At 42.8% G+C, this 20,747-nt stretch overlaps 1 protein-coding gene across 1 annotated transcript in view; it reads right to left on the bottom strand.

Annotated features, from left to right (window-relative positions):
* Window positions 1-19,038, bottom strand: part of LOC146811710 (microfibril-associated glycoprotein 4-like) — a 55,387-nt gene extending 36,349 nt beyond the window's left edge. The window contains exons 1-2 of the mRNA XM_085614525.1: window positions 18,994-19,038; window positions 1,219-1,297 (exon numbers count right to left, since the gene is read on the bottom strand). Of these exons, the coding sequence (XP_085470651.1) occupies window positions 1,219-1,297; window positions 18,994-18,999 (85 nt within the window). The 5' untranslated portion in view covers window positions 19,000-19,038. The remainder of the gene's footprint in view (window positions 1-1,218; window positions 1,298-18,993) is intronic.
* Between the last annotated feature and the right edge of the window lie 1,709 nt (window positions 19,039-20,747).

The raw sequence follows: 20,747 nt of genomic DNA, 5'->3' as shown, positions 1-20,747 counted from the left end.
CCTTGTAAAAGCATTCCAAAGTGACAATGCCTTTTTTAGATTACTACTGGGAATCCTACTTGATGCACTGAGGTGATCACGGCCAAAACTTGCATAGGCTGGCAACTAAGATAATCTTGTCTGATGTGGTCACTATTACAACACTAACGATATTAGTAGCTGGGGTGATTTTCGTTGATCATAAGCAGATCTTATTACAGAAAATGTTGGAGACCTCTATTCTAGGTAATGGTGCATGATAGATGCCTTGCCGTTCTCTGTGCCGTACATTTATTTTACTGGAGCTTCCTTGGGAACTACTGGTTTGTTCTTCTTTCGAAAGTCTTATTTTGCTTCCAGGGCCTTCAATCACATTTCTTTGAGGTTTTTCTCAGTTTTCCCCTTGGCTTTTGTCATTATGCTACTCCAAGCAGGGTATCAGTATGTAAATTGACCTAAGAGGGGGCACTGGATGGGAGTCAAGCAGGCCGTGTTTTGCCTCTGTGGCTTTGGAGGCAGACAGTCTGGGTCAGTCGGCTTAGCTCACTGTTTTTCCCACTTAGATTTGCTTCTGAGGCTCACACTATTCCACGTTTTCCCTTCTGGCCTTCTCTGCCTACGTGCTCCCTTGCACTTAGTGCATAGGTGAGTACTCAACAGCTTAGAGGAGGGCCCTCCTAAAGACCCCCATAAGGTCCAGTGACAATGAGTGCAATTCTTGTCCTCTCCTCACTTGGTCAGCGAGTTCTCCTGCCGCCGCTTCAAGGCTGGTTTCAAGCTGGTTGGTGGCCAACGCGGTATTCCAACTCTCAGACCCAACGCTGGACCTGTGTGCTATTACCGAGGGTAGCTGGACTCACTAATGCCCCAGTCCACTCCAAATGGAAGGGCCTGAGCTCCTGCTGATTTGGAGGCTTGACTGCAGTGAATAAGATTACTTTCCGGGGCTGCAGCAAGTAGAGCAGGAGACTCAACCCCACCTATGTCGCCACTTGGGCTCCTCTAGCAGTTCTCCATTTTGAATGCTTTGTTTGATCCTGATCACAAATTTTTATTATTTTATATTTTTGTAGCTTTTAGTACTGGCTTAAGTGTAAGTCTCCCAGAAGGCAATAGACATTCTTGAGAGGGGTTTGCTAAGGAACAATTAGGTAATGATGTTACATGCTTGCAATGTGTCACTTGGCATTACATTAATCATCCCTATTACACTGTGCTTTGTGAGTTGGTGTTACTTACCATTCTGGTCCGAGTTGGTTTTGCATGCTCTCTCGAGCGAGAGGTCAAACTGCCAAACAACTACAAAAATCAACAGCACCTGAAAAATAAAGAGGATGTGACAATTATATTGAACATGTAAATAACGAACACTGCAAACTGACTGTCTATTGAAGCTTAAATAACTGTTGCTATTATTTCAATATCTGTTCATGTACTAACAAACCTGGCTGATTAAAAGGCTGAAATATGGGAAATATTTATGGACAAGAATTCAGCTGTGAAAATGACCCATCTTTGCCGCTTCCAACTATGACTGAATAAAATACACTTAATGAAGCCTCAACTCCTCTATTTCCGTTGCTCTCCCCAACCCTTACTAATGGAATGATTGTGCTCATTCACTCTTTTGAACTCATCACTGTAAAGCTGTTTTCCCTTTTTATGAAAGGCTCAAAGGATAGATCCACAAAACACCTTCCCCTTCCACCAACTCTTCCTCAATCATTCAATCAATCAGGGATTTTTGAAGCACGCTAATCACCCGTGAAAGTCTCAAAGTGCTGGGGGTGTACGAGCAGCTCCGTAGGTCATCCGAAGAGCCAGGTCTTGAGATCCTTTCTGAATTTGTGCAATGTCAGGCTTTATCTGATGCAGAGGGGGAGTTCGTTCCAGGTCTTGGCCGCGATGTAGCAGACGGATCTGCCATCCGCTCTGGCCCTATGGATGCGGTTGACTGTGGCTAGGGCTAGGTCGGCAGAGCGGAGGTTTCTTTTGGGGGAGTGGAAGGAAATCTGTTTGTTGAGGTATTGGGGTCTGGTGTTATAGAGGGCTTTGTAGGCGTGTGTGAGCAGTTTTAAAGTTATTCCTTTTCGACGGAGAGCCAGTGGAGTTCGCAGAGGTTTTTGGTGATGTGGTCATGTCGTGGGATGTCGAGGACGAGTCTTGCTGCGGGGTTCTGGACAGTCCGGAGTTTGTTAAGGAGTTTTTTGTTGATTCCGGCATAGAGAACGTTTCTGTAGTCCAGTCAGCTGGTGATGAGTGCGTGGGTGACGGTCTTCCTGGAGTCGGGGGACCTTTTGAAGGTCTTGTGGAGTATGCACAGGCTGTTGAAGCACGTAGAGGACACAGCATTGATTTGGAGGTTCATGGTGAGTGAAGAGTCGAGTATGATGTCAAGGTTGCGAGTGTGGTCTATAGAGGTGGTTGGGTTGCCGAGGGCGGGAGGCCACCAGGTGTTGTCCCATGTGGAGGGGGTGGAGCAGAGGATGAGGACTTTTGTTTTCTCTGAGTTGAGCTTCAGGCAGATGCTGCTCATCCAGGTTGCGACGTCCTTCATCCTATGTTGGAAACTGTGCTTGGTAATGTCGGGTTCCTTGGTGAGGGAGAGGATGAGCTGGGTGTCCTCGGCATATGAGACTATGTTGAGTCCGTGTTTTCTGACGATGGTTGTGAAGGGGGCATGTAGACATTAAAGAATGTGGGGCTAAGGGAGGATCCTTGGGATACTCTGCATCTGATTTCTGTAGGTTCGGAGAGGATGGGCGTGAGTCTTAATCTTTGTGTTCTGCCTGAGAGGAAAGGTCGAATCCAGTCTAAAGCTGTTCCCTGGATGCCTGCATTGTGGAGTCTGGAGGCTAGTGTGCGGTGGAAGACGGTGTTGAAGGCTGCTGAAAGGTCTAGGAGGATGAGGGATGCTGTGTGGTCTTGGTTGAGTAGGCAGCGGATGTCGTCGGTGCAGACTATGAGGGTGGTCTCAGTGCTGTGGTTCCTGCGGACTCCAGTTTGAGTGGTGTCGAGGATGTTGTTGGTTTCTATGAAGTGCGCTAGCTTGATGTTGATGACTTTCTCGATTACTTTGGTAGCGAAGGGGAGAAGAGAGATGGGCCTGAAATTCTTGAGGTCAGTTGGATCTGCGGAGGGCTTCTTGAGGAGGGGTTTGCCTTCGGCGTGTTTCCAGATGCCTGGGAAAGTGGCAGTCTCGAGGGAGCAGTTGATCAATCATCGTAGCTTGGGTGCGATGGCAGCCCCTGTGGAAGATGTGTGGCGGGCAGGGGTCAGTAAGTGCACCGGAGTGGATGCTTTTCATAGTCTTTGCAGTGTCTTCTGTGGTGAGAGTGGTCCAAGTGAGGAGGGACTGCTGGATGGTGTCGCTGGTGGGGGCTATTGGGTCGGTGCCGTGGTCTTGGTCATCAAAGTTGTCGTAGAGCATCTTGATCTTGTGGTGGAAGAAGGAGCGGAGTTTGTTGCAGAGGTCTTGGGAGGAAGGGACATCGGTAGTTTCGCTGTTGGGTCTGGTAGATTCTTGTATGATGGCAAAGTGTTCCTTGGAGTTGTGGGTGTTGGAGAGGATTCTGTCTTGGATATAGTTTTTCTTTGTTGATTTGATGAGTTGGTGGTGTGCTGTGGTTGCGCCCTTTTAGGTGGCGCATGTTTCCGAGGTTTCACTGTTTCTCCACATTTTCTCCAGTCGTCGGCAAGAGTGCTTGGATTCTCTGAGATCCGTGGTAAACCAGGTGGCTTTCACTTTGTGTTGTCTGTTGGAGTTCTGGAGGGGGCGAGAGTGTTGGTGCTGTTGGTGATCCATTGGTGGAGGTTGTTTGCCGCTGTGTTGGTGTCTGTCGTAGTAGGAGGAGTGCAGCTGAGGGCGAAGGTGAGGTGTTCTTTGGTGATTTTGTTCCAGTTTCTGCATGAGAAGTGTGGTGTGCGCCTGTGTGAGGTGGGTTTTGAGAAGGAGAAATGGAAGCAGTGGTGGTCCGTCCAGAGCACTTCCGTGGTGTGGCTGGAGCGAATGTTGTTTTCTCCAGCGAAGATGGGGTCAAGAGTGTGTCCTGCCATGTGTGAGGGGGTGGAGATAAGTTGCTTCAGCCCAAGGTTGGTGAGGTTTTCCAGGAGGGCGGTGGTGTTGGGATCGCTGGGGTTGGATAGGTGAAAGTTCAGGCCTCCGAGCAGTATGTGGCCCGTGGAGGCGATGGCGTTGGTGAAAATAGAGTGGGGTTCAGGCAGTCTGTAAGCAAGTGTTCAGCGGAGCGTCGTTCTGGAGTTGGGCTGGAAGTGGATGTGTTCCTTGAGGGGCGAGGCGTCATCCGAGATGGTGTTTGTTAGTCGGAGGGAGCTTTTGTGGATAATGGCGAGGTCTCCTCCTGGGTGGTTGGGGCAGTCTTTCCTCAGGATCTTGTATCGATCTGGGATGGCGGGTGCGATGTCTGGGGCGGAGCTGGCGTTTGTCCAGGTGTCTGTGAGGAAGGCAGCGTCGGGCGAATGAGTGTTGAGGAGGTCCCAGATTTCTATGGCGTGTCTGTGCAGGGAGAGTATGATGAAGAGGATGTATCTCAGGGGCTTGTGTACGGTGAAGTCTGGTGGGTTGGGGGTGGCTGTCTGGATACAGAGGTGGGTGAAGGTGTGGCGGCTATGTCGGCAGGAGAATGGGCCTTGAGAGTTGCTCGGCGTCGAGAGCTGGCAGTTATTGTTGCGTCCAGGGTTGAGTGTGTGGAGAGTGCTGGGGTCATAGTGGCGGAGGGTCGAGGGACCGGAGTCCCTGCCGCTGGTCGCCCATGGGTGCAGATGGGCTTGCCTTTTGCACACCAGCAGCACGCATGGCCGCCATTAAGTAGGAGTCGGGGGAGGGTGAACAGCTGGGAGGTGGGAGGCGGGAGCAGAAACACGCAGGGGAGGGGCTGCGGGAGCAGCAGCTGCGGGGAAAAAGGCAACGCAAAACAGAAAAATGGAAAGAAAAAGACAGAAAAAGGCAAAAAAAGGCAAAACAGGCAAATAGCAGGAATGACAGAGAGAGAAAAAAACAGAAAGAGGAAGAAACACAAAGCGGACTAGCAGAAGAGCAGGCTCATCCACTGGACCACCAGGGATGAGGTGCAGGCTGGAGCCGGCGACTGGAGGAGGGCCTCGAACACCTTACCTGGATCACCAGAAGGCGCTGAGGGCAGTGCCTTAACGGTGGAGCTGCGTGAGGGGGGAGCAGTTTCCCTGAATGGGAGGTTAATATAAAGTCCAAAAAAATGTGCTGGCGAAGGAAAGGGAGGAATGAGAGGGACGTAAGGAATATGACGAGTAAGGAAAAATTAGACTAATGAAGATTACCGGTAAGTAATCCAAGCATTACCTCCTCTTTTTCCTTTCCTCATCCCATTCCTTACTTATGGAGGTATGCCAAAGCAAAAACGTCTTTCAGCAGCCCCAGAAATAAAACACAGTGACGCCAAACACAGAAGGAAATAATTTATTGTTATTCAATCCTCTATAATCAGAAACCAGCAAAAGAAAACCCCCAGTGAAATTCTCCCCATCAAACATCTACATTTTTGTAAGGAACTAAGAAAAAACACTCTCAAAGAACAACAAGGATCCCACAAAAGAAATGGACTATGACATAGACATAGAAGCCTTTATGATCTGTGAACCAAAACATAGTTCTGACCCTGACACAATATTCAATCTATAATGGGATATGAAAGTGGAAGTAGAAGACCATGTGGCAGTTCTGCAGATGTCCCTAAGAGGAACTCCAGACCACTCAGCCCACGAAGCAGCCATCCCTCTAGTAACATGAGCCTTGAATTCTCCTGGTATTTCCCTACCTTGTGCCAGATAAGCTATATTACTGTTTTCATCCATCTGACCAAGTTAGAGGAAGACAGCTTTTTAACCTTCTTGGCAGGACCAACATGAAGAAAAGACAATCAGATTGGCTAAAATCTGAAGATATGGACAGGTAAATTTTCAGAGCCCTTGCCACATCTGATAGGTGTAATAGTAGGTCACGGTCAGAGGCTTTCCCTTGCAAGGCAGGCAGATTAATCTCTTGATCACAGTGAAATGCAAAATTGATTTTGAGCAAGAACTTGGGATCTAGATACGGAACCACTCTATCGTCAAATATTCTTAAATATGCATGACAAGCTACTAGATAGTTTATTTCAGAGAGATGTCTTGCTTTCAAAGAAGACCATTAAGGTGAGAAATGTGAGTGAAAATTCCTCTAAGGGTTCATAAAGATACTTTTGTAGGTGAGAAAGCACCAAGGGGAAACCCCATGAAGGAAAAGAAACATGGACCCTCAGTCTTGAAATCTGAAAGCATTAAAGAGCTTAGAAGCTATTTGTTCAACGGAAGATAGATTTTCCCAAGGAGTCCGAAATACTTTAATGGAAAACAACTGAAGTGCAACTGAGAGGTCTTTGTCAAACCCTTCCTGAAGAAATGGAAATATTTCAGGTGTAGGAGCAGAAACAGAAAAAAAGACTTTGCTCTGCACCACCTATTAAAGGAACCCCAACAGTGTTCAGAAGCCTTATTGGTGGAAGAACTCCTAAAAGATTTTAGAGAATGGGAAACAGATTAGGAGATGCCTCTATCTAAGAAGCCCTCCCTCTCAACCTCCAGACCGAAAGTTTTACCTTGGCTAACATTTGTACTGGAAATACAGGGTTGGATAGGGGGGACGGAGTCAATGAAAGGAGCCATTCGTGGTCCAGTGCTAGGAGCTTCAGAAAAAGGAACCAAGGTTTGTGTGCCCAAAATGGAATAAGCAAGATTGCTTCTGCTGACTCCTTGAGAAGGTGTGACGAGGAACCTAGGAATTAAAGATATTGCAGGAAAGGAGTACAGGAGACCTGGAGGCCAAGGATTGTTAGAGCATTGGCACCCAAAGTTTGCTGAACTTGAAATATTGGGAAGAACTGAGGCAGTTTGGAGTTCAGGGGAGAAGCTAGAGGTCAGCAATTGGAACACCCCCCAATCTCTTATAGATTCTGCTGAATATCTAGGGATTTAGGTCAAACTTCTGAGAGGATGGAAGAACTCTGCTTAACTGATTCGCTTGAGAATTCAACACACACTGAATGTGAATGGCTTTCAGATCTAGACGTTTGGACTCCACCCAGGAGCATATGAAGCGAGCTAATCTGTTGAGGAACCTGTGCCAGGCTGGCGATTTACAAACGAAATTTAGAATGGGACAAATAAGGAAGAATCAGAGTAATGAAGATTACAGGTAAGTAATCCGAGCATTCAGGTCTAATCCAAAATGCAGAGGTTGAAGCATTAGTAGAAGATAGCTTTTTTAAGCTCAATCAACCCTACCGGGTACCCCCCTCCATTTTTCAAGAATGCCACCAAGTGGTGGTGGGTTCTCAAATTGGATTCCTATAAAGAAAATTGAAAAAATTTGATGTGGAGAAATTAAATGTCAGACCATCCGAAGGAGAATGAACGACCACATATCTGTGTTTTATTAATAGGGGACTTGCAACAGATGGGGGTATATGTTATACCATGAATAATGAGTTCTAGTTTTATTATGTGGTATCAATCACAAAATATTCGAATTATTTATGTGACTGTGTGGAAAATGTGCATGTTTGGAGATTCACAAACATCTCCACGTACAGCAGAAAAAAAAGTATTATTTCCCAATATGTACATGGAAATACACATTATGGGAATTTAAAAAAAACTAACTTGCATGTGCATGTGTAAGATGTCATATGCATGACTATTAAAAAAAAGTTTCAGAAATCTTAATTTTTTTCGTGGGAGATAAAATAGCATTTGGTTAATGAACCCTGATTTTCTAGCCACCTGGATAAGATTTTCCGTGCTTGTGCTTCGTATAGGCCTGGGAAGTTTGGGAGCTCAGGAAATTGTTGTAATACTGTTATTGACCTTTGTGAATAAGCACATGTTCGTGTTTGATTTGTTGCTGTGTCCAAAAACACTCCTTAGCAGTAGCACACCTCTTCCAGGGGAAGGTACAAGGCGGCCCGATTTTCCATATGCAAACTTGGAGATTTTACTGTTCCATACTTTCACGCTCTTGCAGCTATTTGCACATTACGTATGCATAATTCGCTTACAAGAAACACAATGGGCAGGTATGCAGGGCACATTTTATCTGGCACATTTCAATTTTTTTGTGTGAATTATAAGAATTTTGCACATGCACATTTTTTTGGGGTGGAAGTTCTAGCGTGAACCGATTTTTCTTATTTGAATCCTGCACAGACCAGAACACATCAATATCCTTAACCCAGCATCAAGTGGATTCATATTCTGGTCTGCAGAGGTGAAGCAAGAGTGCAATGTGCCCTAGTACAAGCAAGAAAAATTTACCTCCTGCACCTGTTGACTTGTAAAAGGTAGACGTAATAAACACTACCAATATCTCTAAATGGGATTTACATTTTTTTTTAAATGTTCAAATACATATTTCTAAATTTCTCTATTGACATTTCATCAGCAGTGGCTCCTTATTAGGGGCATCAGGGCGCACCCGCCAGCTTCCTATAAGGCCAATGGGCATTTTTCAGTTTGGCAGTAAACAGTGCCGCAACCAAACCCTCCCCTCCTCCCCAAAATCAGCTTTTAAACCTTCCCATTCTGACAGTCACAGTCTCTAGCTTTTGCAAACAGGCAAAATTGATTCTCCTCCTAAAAAACTGCCAGCTGAAAAATTCATCCTTTCCAACTTCAGACCAATCTCTTTGTTGCCAACCTTTGCCAAGATATTAGGGAAGCTTATTAACTGGTAACACTCTGTTTTTTTTAGAGAACAATAAGTTGCTATAGCCCTGCCAGTCTGGCTGTCGCCCTGGCTTCTGAACCAAGACTTCTTTGCTGGAGGTTGCAGATACTATTCAGCTAGTGGTTGATCAGGGGACGCATGTGGCCCTGATCCTCCTTGATCTGTCTGCAGCTTTCCACTCTGAGTTGCACCCTATACTTCTACAGCATCTTGGTGACGGTTCGGTGACACAACATCAATGTAATAAATACCGATTTAAAAAATCTCAAGTAAAAAATATAGACGACAAAAATATCGACTCCTATACTTAAATAGGTAAGTACAAAAATATCGACTAAAAAGATATCGATGTAAAAAATATAGATGTATAAATTATCGACTTTTATATAAACATAACATAAAATAATATATATTACATATATTAAATATTTAATTTAATTTTAACTAAATAAAATAAATGTAACATGCATTTTAATAGAATATAACAAATAAACTTAATAAAAAAGATAAACACACAAATATTTATACATATATATTTAATTTCAAACAATTAACACACTATTATTTTTAATATATGATAAAAGTTTAAAATTACATAAAAAATATAACGATATATCGAGTTCAAATTTAACAAAACAAAAATCGATAATAAATTGAAACAAACTATTAAAAAATATTTAAACTTACATTTCACAATACAGTCAGTGCCACACTAGGGAAAGTGTTGGATAGCGGAAGGGTAAAAATAACTATTCCCACTCCAGTGAGTGTAACAGTAGGGTAAGTGTTGGATAGCGCAATAATTACATTTACTATTCCAACTCCAGTGAGTGCAACAGTAGGGAAAGTGTTGGATAGCAAAGGGGCAAACATTAGTATTCCCACTCCAAAGAGTGCAACAGTAGGGAAAGTGTTGGATAGTAGAGGGCTAAAAATTACTTTTCCCACTCCAGTGTGTACAACAGCAGGGAAAGTGCTGGATAGCGGAAGGGTAAAAATTAAAATTCCCACTGCAGTGAGTGCAACAGTAGGGAAAGTGTTGGGCAGCGGAAGGGTAAAAATTACTATTCCAACTCCAGTGAGTGCAACAGTAGGAAAAGTGTTGGATAGTGGAGTGGCAAACATTGAGATTCTCACTCTAGTGAGAGCAACAGTAGGGAAAGTGTTGGATAGCAGAGAGGAAAAAATTACTATTCCCACTCCAAAGAGTGCAACAGTAGGGAAAGTGTTGGATAGCGGAGGGGTAAAAATTACTATTTCCACTCCACTGAGTGCAACAGTAGGATAAGTGTTGGTAAGCGGAGGGGTGAAATTGTTTATTCCAACTCCTGTGGGTGCAACAGTAGGGAAAGTGTTGGATAGAGAAGGGGTAAAAATTACTTTTCCCACTCCACTGAGTGCACCAGTAGAGAAAGTGTTGGATAGCGGAAGGGTAAAATTTACTATTCCCACTCCGGTGAGTGCAACAGTAGGGAAAGTGTTGGATAGCGGAGGGGTAAAATTTACTATCCCCACTCCAGTGAGTGCAACAGTAGGGAAAGTGTTGGATTACTGGTAACACTCCGTTAAAAAAAAATTACAGATTAAAAACAATTTATACAAATAAATAATATTTAAAAAGATAAAAAATCAAATATATTAAATATGAAAAAGACAACATTTTATACTATTAATTACATATAACAAATATTATATAAAATAAAATAATAAATACATTTTTAAAAGATAATTCTTTTAATCTAGAAAATATTTACAAAAAAACATTAATTAATACATAAATGCATTTATTTTATTTCCTACCCTATACCACCACACCTATAACAACACACCTCAACATTTTACATTAAATATACTTCCATAATTAACATAATTAATAATCAATTAAAAAAATAGTATTGATAAAAAAAAGAATAAACATTAATTACCTACACACACTTTGACACTATAATATCCACAACACACACCTAAATTAAACAATAAAATAATAAAACACAATTAAAACATATTTTTAAATTGAAAACTATTACTATTAACAACTAGTTATAAAGTAATTAAAATTTATTTATTACGCACCCTTTACCACTTTAAAAGTAAAAAACTCAACACCAAAAAAGAAACAATTCCCCAAAATAAATATCAAATAATTAACAGTAATTAACATCTATATATTAATTAAATAAACACATTACTTCCCATCCATTACCCCTATAAACCCAACACACACCTAAAATTAATTACACAATTGCAATAATAAATGTTTTATTAATTTAATTAATATCAATTAACAAATAATTATTAATAGAAAATAAATAAGCTACTTAACACCCTTTACCCCTATAAACCCCAAAACATACGCCTAAAATTAATTACACAATTACCATAATTAATTACCAATTAATTAATTATAATTAATTAACAACCAACTATTACTTCATCAATTAAAAATAAATTACTTCCCACCCTTTACACCTATAAATACCAAAACACACACCTAAACTTAATTACACAATTGCCATAATTAATTACCAATTAATTACAAATAATTAACAACTAATTATTAATTCATCAATTAAAAATGAATTACCTCCCAACCTTTACAACTATAAACACCAAAACACACACCTAAAATTAAATACACAATTATCATAAATAATTGCAAATTAAATAGTTATTATTAATTAACAACAAATTATTAAATAATAATTAATTACTCTACACATTTAACACGATAACATCTCAACTAAACAAATATTAATAAATAAAAAATAATCAATTAATTTAATATAATTAAATTACTTCCCACCCTCTTCCCCTATAAACCCGCAACCGGCTATAGAACCAAAAACGCAAAATTCAAAGAAATAATTAATAACTACTAAAAATGTAACACATATATTAAAAATACAAACAATTCTTATACAAAAAAAATACATCACATACATTTAAAGCATTCACTAAAATACATAACATTAATTTAAAAAATAGATATTTTTAACAACCATATTTTTGCAAAATATGTTAAACACTTCGATATTTTTAAAATAGATATTACTTACCTTAAGTCGATGTTCTTGACCATGATATTCTTGCTGTCGATATTTCTGAACCACGATATTTCTGACTCAATATTTGTGCAACTCGATATTTTAAACTCAATATCTTGTCTGCACACCCTTGGGGACATAGGTGTTTGTGGCCCTGCCTTGGCCTGGTTCCACTCTTTTCTGGGAGGCAGACATCAATCTGTATGGATGGCTCAATTTACCTCTGAACCTAAACCTCTGGGCTTTGGTGTACCCCTAGGGTCTGCATTGAGTCTCACAATATTCTATATCTATATAAACCACTGGTGACCCTTGTAGAATCTCACGACATACAAATAGTTTTGTATAGAGATGACACACAATTGCCCCTCACCCTAGATAAAAATGCCCTTAGTAGGATGAGCAATTTTAAGCCATGCATTTTGACAGCATTTCAATGGAAGTGCACCAGCAAGCTACAATGCAATACAAGCAAAGCGGAAATCTTGCTCTTCGGGATTCCACCTTCCAGCTGGGAAAATGACATCCAGTCCAATGGTATCCCACCTCCTGCTGCCTCTGCCACGGTGGCTTGCAATCTGGGGGTGAAATGTGTTAACTCCTCCACCTTCGCTCCCCAGGTGGACAGTGTAGTAGGTTCCTGTTTCCTCAAGATGCTAAAAAGGTTTATTTACCTTCTCCCTCGACACAAGCAGAAAACAGTAATTCAGGCAATGATCATCTCATGGCTAGGTTATGCCAATTCACTTTATTGGGGTTTATCGGTAATTCTCCTGAACTGACTACAGCTGGTTCAGAATGCCGAAACATGGTTTCTGTTGAGACTCTCTAGGAGATGCCACATCCAACCGTACCGGAAAGAAATGCAATGACTCCCATCAAGGAATGGGTAAGGTTTAAAGGATTAGTCCTGACATAGAGCTTTCTATCACTCGGGCCCTCAGTACCTGTCTGATAGAATTAGCCCTTAACAACCATCAAGATCATTCTGTTCCCCTGGTTCCTTGTTGGTGGTGATTCCTAAATTTAGAAGGAAAAAGTGGGGAGGCAACTCCTACTCCTGCCTGGCTGCCAGGGATTGGAACACTCTCCTGCAGCATCTCCGCACCACAGAGGATATTCAGGCCTTCAAGCATCATTTTAAAACTCTGAGGGGACTGAGACATGACCCAGTTACAGAGTGTTCTTTAAAATGAAATAAAGCGCTCTATAGTTGGATGTCTGGATTGTGCATGTCTGAGGGGTGTGGTTCAACTATGACCCACTCACACAAGCACATCCAGCACATGGCCCTTGTGATGCAACTCTTAAGTAAGATTTATCAAGCCACACAAGGCCACTTTGCTTGGCCCTGAGTAGCTTGATAAATCTAGATTAATGCAACAAAGCACATATCGCTGTATTGTGTTACTCTGCCCAGGGACGTGTTCCATAGGTGGAGTGTGGGTGTTCCCTTGCATCCACCCATGGATTTTGGCGCATTCACAGATTTACCACTTCTGATAGACCTGGTGATGCGCCAAAGTGCTACACATATCCAGGGGAGGTGTAACGAGTAGTAATATCTTTTTTCTCCTCGTTTTTCCTCTTTCTATGTGTGCTGCATTCTGCAGCATGCGTAGAAAGAGGGACCTGTCTCAGTGGATTGCTTTTGTGCAGGAAGGTGTCCCTTCCTGCGCAAAAACAATCCTGCTTACAACACAGGCACCCTTGCACCATGGTGCTAGAGTGCCTGCATTGGCGCTAGGCAGCACATTGTCCACCAGTGCAAGGAAATGACAGGAATGCATCATATAATAATGTTAAATAAGGCACATTCCCATCCTTTCTATATCACGCAGCGCAGCAAGGTGGCTTGCTGTGCTGGTGATTTTTTAATGAACACGCCCCTATATCTGCTCTTATGTGCCTGTCAGAGGGCACATCAGTACATCCCTGAAGCCAGTGAGACGCCACATGGAGCAGCAGGGGCAGGATCTCCAGCACTATCCCAGCTTCTTATAGGGCTGTGCTCCAGTCCTATCAAAAAGCTGGGAGAGGGATTGAGGTGGGTCTTCCCCTTTTCAAACCTGCCCTGTCTGGCTCCTCATTGGGAATCATGGCTTGCTGGTTCCAATACCCAGAACCGGATTCCTGCTTTGCTACTGTGATGAAGCCACCAGGTTGCCAGCTAAGTAAGCAAGGTAAGTACAAACAAGGATGTTTCTCTATGTATGTGTGTATGTGTTTGTGAGGATGTATTATGTTGCAATGCAAACCATTACAACGCATACTTTTACAACGTGGTTTTTACAATGCAACTTCTGTTACAACGCATGCTATTACAATGCATATACAATTACAACATAAATTACTATTCTAACACTCCCGGGTGCTTACCTCAGGGCAGATGCTGGTCAGTGAGGCATATACATTGTAATGGCATGCGTTGTATTAGCATTCGTTGTAATGGAACTTGCGTTGTATTGAGTTAAAGGCATAGTGTTGTAATGCCTACGTTGTAATGGATGTTTCCCGTTTGGGAGTGATTGAGAGTGAATGGGATTGAGTGAAAGTGTATGTGTGAGTGTGTTTGAGAATTTCAATGAGAGTAAAAGTGAAGTTTTAGTCTGAGTTTGAGAGTGTGTATGAATAAGTGAAAGTGAGTACAAGGGAGTGAGTGAAGGAGTATGTGTTAGAATGAGTCAATGATTGGCAGTTGTGAGAGGGAGTGGAAGTAAATTATGGGCGTAGCTATTAATGGTGCAGTAGGTGCAGTTGCAGCAGGGCCCAGAGTCAGTGAGTGTGCGTTAATAAGTGAGAATGAGAATCAGTGAGTATGAGTATGTTTGTATGTGAGTAACAGTGAGTGGAAGTGAATATGAATGAGAATGAGTAGATGAGAGAATGTGAGTTAGAGTGAGTGAGGGGCAAGAAAGTAAATGTGGGAGGAAGTGATCATGAGTGCGCACATTTTGGGAAAAATAAGGTGAACTCCTGGCCGGTATTATGTCGCTTCACTTTCAATGTTCACCAGCCGCCACTGCATAACACATGAGGATATTTGTGGTCTGTTAAGCAAGTCAGTGATTGCTGAAACATTAGCTTTTGTAATTTGCATTTTACATTGACTGTGCAGGCCTCTGGTCTATAATACTATTCATAGGGCAACAAAGCGAAACTACTCTAGTGCAAGTTTCAAAGAAGGACATGTGGTGCAGCAGGAAATAAATGGCATTCACCTGATGTGGAAACGTTATGGAGGATTTTGTATTGGTATCGCTTTGTTCGCCCTAAGTTGGCAGGGTATGCCCAGACGTGGGTCCCTTGCTCACTTTGCCACTGGATTCAAGATAGCCTGGCTGATGAGGGTTATGAACCCGAAACTGGTCCCAGTATGCTTGTTTCCAGTCCAGGGAAGACATTGCTTGGCAGTTCGGGCTGGACTGTTCCCATGAGGCACAGGGTCAGACTGATTTGCATATGGCCATGTCTGAACTGGGGTGGTGGAGTGAACTAAAGAATGATGATGGAACAAACCCAGATCAGTTGACTGGGGGTGAGTGTTTGATATGCTCAAGCGCTCCGTCAATCATCCCCTTTGGTATCGCTTTGTTCGCCCTAAGTTGGCAGGGTATGCCCAGACGTGGGTCCCTTGCTCACTTTGCCACTGGATTCAAGATAGCCTGGCTGATTAGGGTTATGAACCCGAAACCAGTCCCACGATGCTTGTTTCTGGTCCAGGGAAGACATGGCTTGGCAGTTCGGGCTGGACTATTCCCATGCGGCAAGGGTCAGACTGATTTGCATATGGCCATGTCTGAACTGGGGTGGTGGAGTGAGCTAAAGAATGATGATGGATTCAACCCAGATCAGTTGACTGGGGGTGAGTGTTTGATTTGCTCAAGCGCTCCATCCATCATCCCCTTTGGTATCGCATGGAGGATTTTGTCACCTCGACCTCAGTTTGAGACCTCAGATGAAAGCAGCTGAGGAACAAAGACTCTGAAGAAAGTCATGGAGATTGTGTTTTTACCAGCCAAGTGATAGATATTCACTTTACTGTAATGGATATTTATTTAGTATAGAGTGTTTATATTTGTGCTTAGAAGAGATTATTCAGTTTTAACATTAATGCCTGACTAGGCACGCATTATGTATTAATGATTATGTGCTCGATAGATGTTTGTGTGTTCGTGATGATTATTGTTTACGCTAATAATTCTTGCAGTTCTGACTTGCAGCATTACGTACTAGTAGAAAGTGAGAGCCCAGTACTGATTATCCATTATTCAGCAGTCGAAAGTAGAATGAAGTCCCCACATTGAGAGTAAATGGCAAGGAGTTAATGAGTTACCGCTGCACCAAGCCACTGTCGGAGACCCTAAAGAACTATACATATGTCAGTATTACCGCATAACTTCATCCAAGAGTTGGAGATATTCAGTCTCTAAAGTGCTCTCTTGATGAAAGATGGTCAGATTAACTGCATTCACTAAAGCCTGTGCATATTATCAGAGAATCCATCTCAGGATAACTAACAAACCTGAAATCGCGCCTTTAATTTACAGATCTGCAAACCTGCGAGAAGCTGGTCACCCTGACCCTACCCTATTCCAGCACCTAAGCACATCCTAGGAGCTATCCCTAAATCTACCCTTAAAGCGGCCCTTTTACTTACCCTAGCACACACTCCCTGCTTTCTATAACGTTTCGTCTTGAGTGTGCTTTTCCATGGTGAGAGAGAGTTTGGGGTCCTCTGAATAACCGTGTAATAGCTCACACGATAGATCATTACCTTGAAAGCATCTCCTACATGCAGTGCTCAGTTAGTTACGGAGAGGTTGAGGTCTAACTGGTTTTATGCCTCGGGATGGCACTTTGACAAAGTCCTGGTGCTAGGGGGTCTGTAAAGCCTAATACCGGGCCATCCTCTGGAAAGAAAATCCAGAAAATGTATCAATTTCACTCGTTGCATAGGAAGTGACGGTGCCTTGAAGAGCAGCGTTATCCTGCTAGGTATGGGAGAGAGCTGTGGGCAATGGCCAAGATAGCAAAAAGATTAACTGAGGGAATTGGTGCTGCTCTTGTTGTGAGGAACAAGTGTTTTATTTTCTATCATGGCGAAAGCATTGATTGGGCTACGACAGCATCAGTGTCCCATGCCACACTGCTACATTGATGCGTTTTACATCATGGTACAAAATGGTGGAGGCACTATTTTGCAGAATAAGGATAGGTGAAGCGGTTTGTTAGTGTCATGGGTCAAACCTCCTGATACAACCTCAATAGTTTCCACCTAGTGTCTAAAAAAAGGGTTCATAGAGTGACAGTGATGTCAGAAAGCAAGGAAATGGTCAAAAGGCATTGGTCCTATGGAGCAGCAACATGGGATGGATCAGAAGAAGGGCTGGGGATAGCTGGGCGGCAGCTGAAGAGCAGGCTAGAACGTGGAGCCGCTGGAGCCCATTGAGCAGGAGGGAGTAAGCCGTGGTGTAGGGGAATGGTGCAGCTTCAGAGGGCTACTAAAGTCAATGTTAGAAAATTACCTCAAGCAGCAAATTTACTAAAACATTACCAGCACCATCTGTATAATAAGCACTAGTAATAATGTGTTCTCCCCATCTCCATGATGGACAGGCTGTCCGGATATGCCATAAGCCCCTACCCCTCTCTTTATGATTCAGCGCCCCCGCCACACAAGGGCGGGGCTGGCAACTGCAGCTCTGTAAAATATTGGTTGGTGCCACCAGCTGGCAACTGGCACCACTTAACACTCTGAAGCCTTCATTCTGAGCGTCTTGCTAAGCCAAATTTAAACAGTAAATGGAATTACTGGCCAAAACTGGATTTCAAGCGTAGAAACACAGCACTCCTGAGGCAAAATATGTGACGGGGAAAAGATGGAATAACGAGCAGGAATCTGTGCATTTCAAACCTGTTGCGATGGTTATTCCCCTTTCCTCCCAGTAATGTCATGATGATACTTTGTTATCCTACATGGTAACTACAGAATCCCAGGTGGGCTAAAAATGATACACCTTGCCAGTTTCTATTGGAATGAGCCCCTGAGTTGTAATAAAAACATACTGTCAGAGAGTCTTATGCATGTCTAAACCTGCGAGGTGGGTTTTGCTGCACTGCCACGGAGGCTGGTAGTGCCCACGGCAGGTGTAATGTGTGGGGGAGCATGCTTATATCATTAGGTGTCCAGCACGTGCCAAAGACAAGGTCGCCCTATTGGAGTGTGAGTCTTAAACCCACAAAATCATCAGAGGAGAAAATACCCCCACCCCAAAAATCCAGAGAAAATACACGAGAGAAAAGTACCCAGAGGTTAAACATTCATCTGTAAACCCTTCTCGGTTTTACAGACAACCATTTTACGAAGATAGCTACAATTATGTGTTTCTTTTAAATGGCATGCTCAAAAAATAGATTTCAGATTGTAAAGCATGTACCCTCACGCCACTCTAGATTGTTTGAGTTCTGTTAACTAAACCTCAGTTTGTTTTTCCCAGTTTCAGGGAAATTGCAACATTGTACCAGAGGCGCTAACCTCCTAGGAGATTCCAGAGAGGCGTCTTAATCCGAAGGGTGTTATGGGACAGAAACGTCATTCCCAAACAGGGCTTGATCTGAGCCCTTCTTGAGTGTCCTTAAAACTGGAAAGAGTCAAACGGCTGAGCCGCCAGGGAGTCAGAGATCTGAGACAATCTATGGACGTCTTTCACTTTTTGGTTCATTTTTGATATTTTCCATCCTTTTCAACATGGTCTTATGCTAACTGAAGCACTGGTCAGTTTGAGCGATATCCAAACTGTTATTAAATCTGCTTTGGCCCCATTGCCCTTTCACAGCAATCACTATATCGGCATGCAAATGACTCTTCTGTCCTACCTCACCCTGCTTTTCAGGAGCAGTAGATTGGCATCGGAGTCGCCAATTCCAACCAGCCTTCTACATACCTTTCTTATCTGGGAAATGTCCTGTTCCAATAATTTGAACCAATACCGGGTTAGCAAACCTAGACATCCAAGATGGCCGCCTTCCTCCTCTGCAGATATTTTCTCCAAGGAAATTATAGAATGGAATGGAAGCTTGGGGGTATGCCTTGGCGGCTGATGACACAGAATAGCTTCACTGGACATTCCTATCTCTCAGTCACACAGCCCGAGCTCTCCCACAGAGTTTGTCTAGCGCTTTTAAAGTGATATTCTCGTTCTCACCTACCTTCATGATGGTGTCGAAGGAGTTCTCATCAGCTATTGTTGCCCTGCCCTGTACAGAAGCCCTTATTTATATCATCTGTAGACCCGAGATAAATGCGGCCGTTCCCATCTGTAACTCTTTAATTGCAGACACTCGAGGGGAAAACCATAAACGGTTGAAGTCATTGTATTTTTTTTTTTTTTATGGAAAACTGAAAGCTCAGTCTGTTGCACCCTCTTTCGAACTGCTTCCGTTTTAAAACAATGGTCATTCAGCAACGTCTAAAAGTGTGCATACAGTATAATAAAGAATATAAAGAGCTTAAGGGAAAAGAGATGTGAAAAAAGGAAGTATGACCACAGCCCTCATCAGTTGTGAGTTGCCGTCTCAGGTGTCGTTGGCAGGGGTATAGGTATCATAGGGCAGCAGGTGCAGTGGTACCAGGGGCCAGGGCTTGAGAGACCCACTGCACCCCAATTATTGTTGTTTTTTACTACCAATCAAGGGGATGTGAGCCCTTTTCCTTGCTTGTATTAGAGCAAACGCCCCCCTTTGTAGACCAATGACTGCATTAGGGCACATGGCCATCTCTGAAGGCCTAATCTGGGGTTCTGTGTTCAGTATTGGTGGAGGTATATGGTTATGCGCCCAGTTGTGATGCTCATATCTATATTATGATGCCAAGTTGTGAAGCCAACACTTATAACACTGTGTCCAAGTATGAAGGTTACATACGTGATGGGTCCAATTGGGACGGCTGCATCTACAAGATGCAGGGCTGGACTGGCCGTACCAGGCATCAGGCTATTTCAGGAGGCTAGAAATGTGAGGGGCTGGTTTTCTTACTGTGGGGCCTGTTTTGCAGCAGTGCTTGAGTATGGGCTCCAGAAATAAAATCAGCAGGCCAGCATAATCTACTCAGCATTTACTTTAGTTTCCAGCCTCCCTGTGCTTTGAAATATTTTATCAGTTCCCAGCAACAATAAAAGTGTCAAGATATCTCTGGTGATTAATATTCTTGCTGGAGAGGGATCAGAGTTTTGTCTAGTGGCAGTTTTGACTCTTCTAAGGTAGCGCAGAGGGTTAACATGCCTGCTGCAAAACATACATCATGCAGATCACAGAACTACATTTTATGTGCATAGCTCAGTGGGTTACTGCTTTTGCCACAGGGATCTATTAGTTATTGTGAAGTTCATAAATTGCAATCATAATCTAGCTCAGTGAGCTATGAACTGCCGTCAAAGAGCTTCATGCAAACTGCATGGTACAGGTTAGAAACGTATGTTTTTTCCTAGTCCTAGTCTTTCATTATTCTAATGTTTCTTAAAAAGGACGTGTTTGGATAGAAATAAATTCTTATTAGTACCGTCAGCCCTAATCACTGTGTTATGTTTTAAATCCTAAATTGGTGCTTCTCCAGATCAAGCACTCTTACAAATGCCTACACCTCGTGTATGTATATATATATATATATATATCAAACTATGTGGCTCCCCAGGTAAGGCTGCCTCCTCGTAGCCTCCGCTCCAGAAAACACAAACACGGACCGTATTCTTTGTGCAATAATTTATTCGCTAATTTGCAAGATTGTCGCCATAACGTTTCGGCTCCCCTAGAGCCTTGTTCACATGACAACATGTAGATCCAAAACACTTCCTTAAATAGGAAGACAGATACTCTGCACGTGATGAGGTTAAACATAGACATGGAAAGCATACTTGAAGAGATGCATGTCAAGACCCAAGACATCGTTTTTATGCATTCAAATGTTT

Source organism: Triturus cristatus, chromosome 7, assembly GCF_964204655.1.
Source record: "Triturus cristatus chromosome 7, aTriCri1.1, whole genome shotgun sequence".
Classification (NCBI taxonomy): Eukaryota; Metazoa; Chordata; class Amphibia; order Caudata; family Salamandridae; genus Triturus; species Triturus cristatus.
Note: the sequence above shows the minus strand (reverse complement) of the source record. Positions and strands in the feature narration are given on the sequence as shown.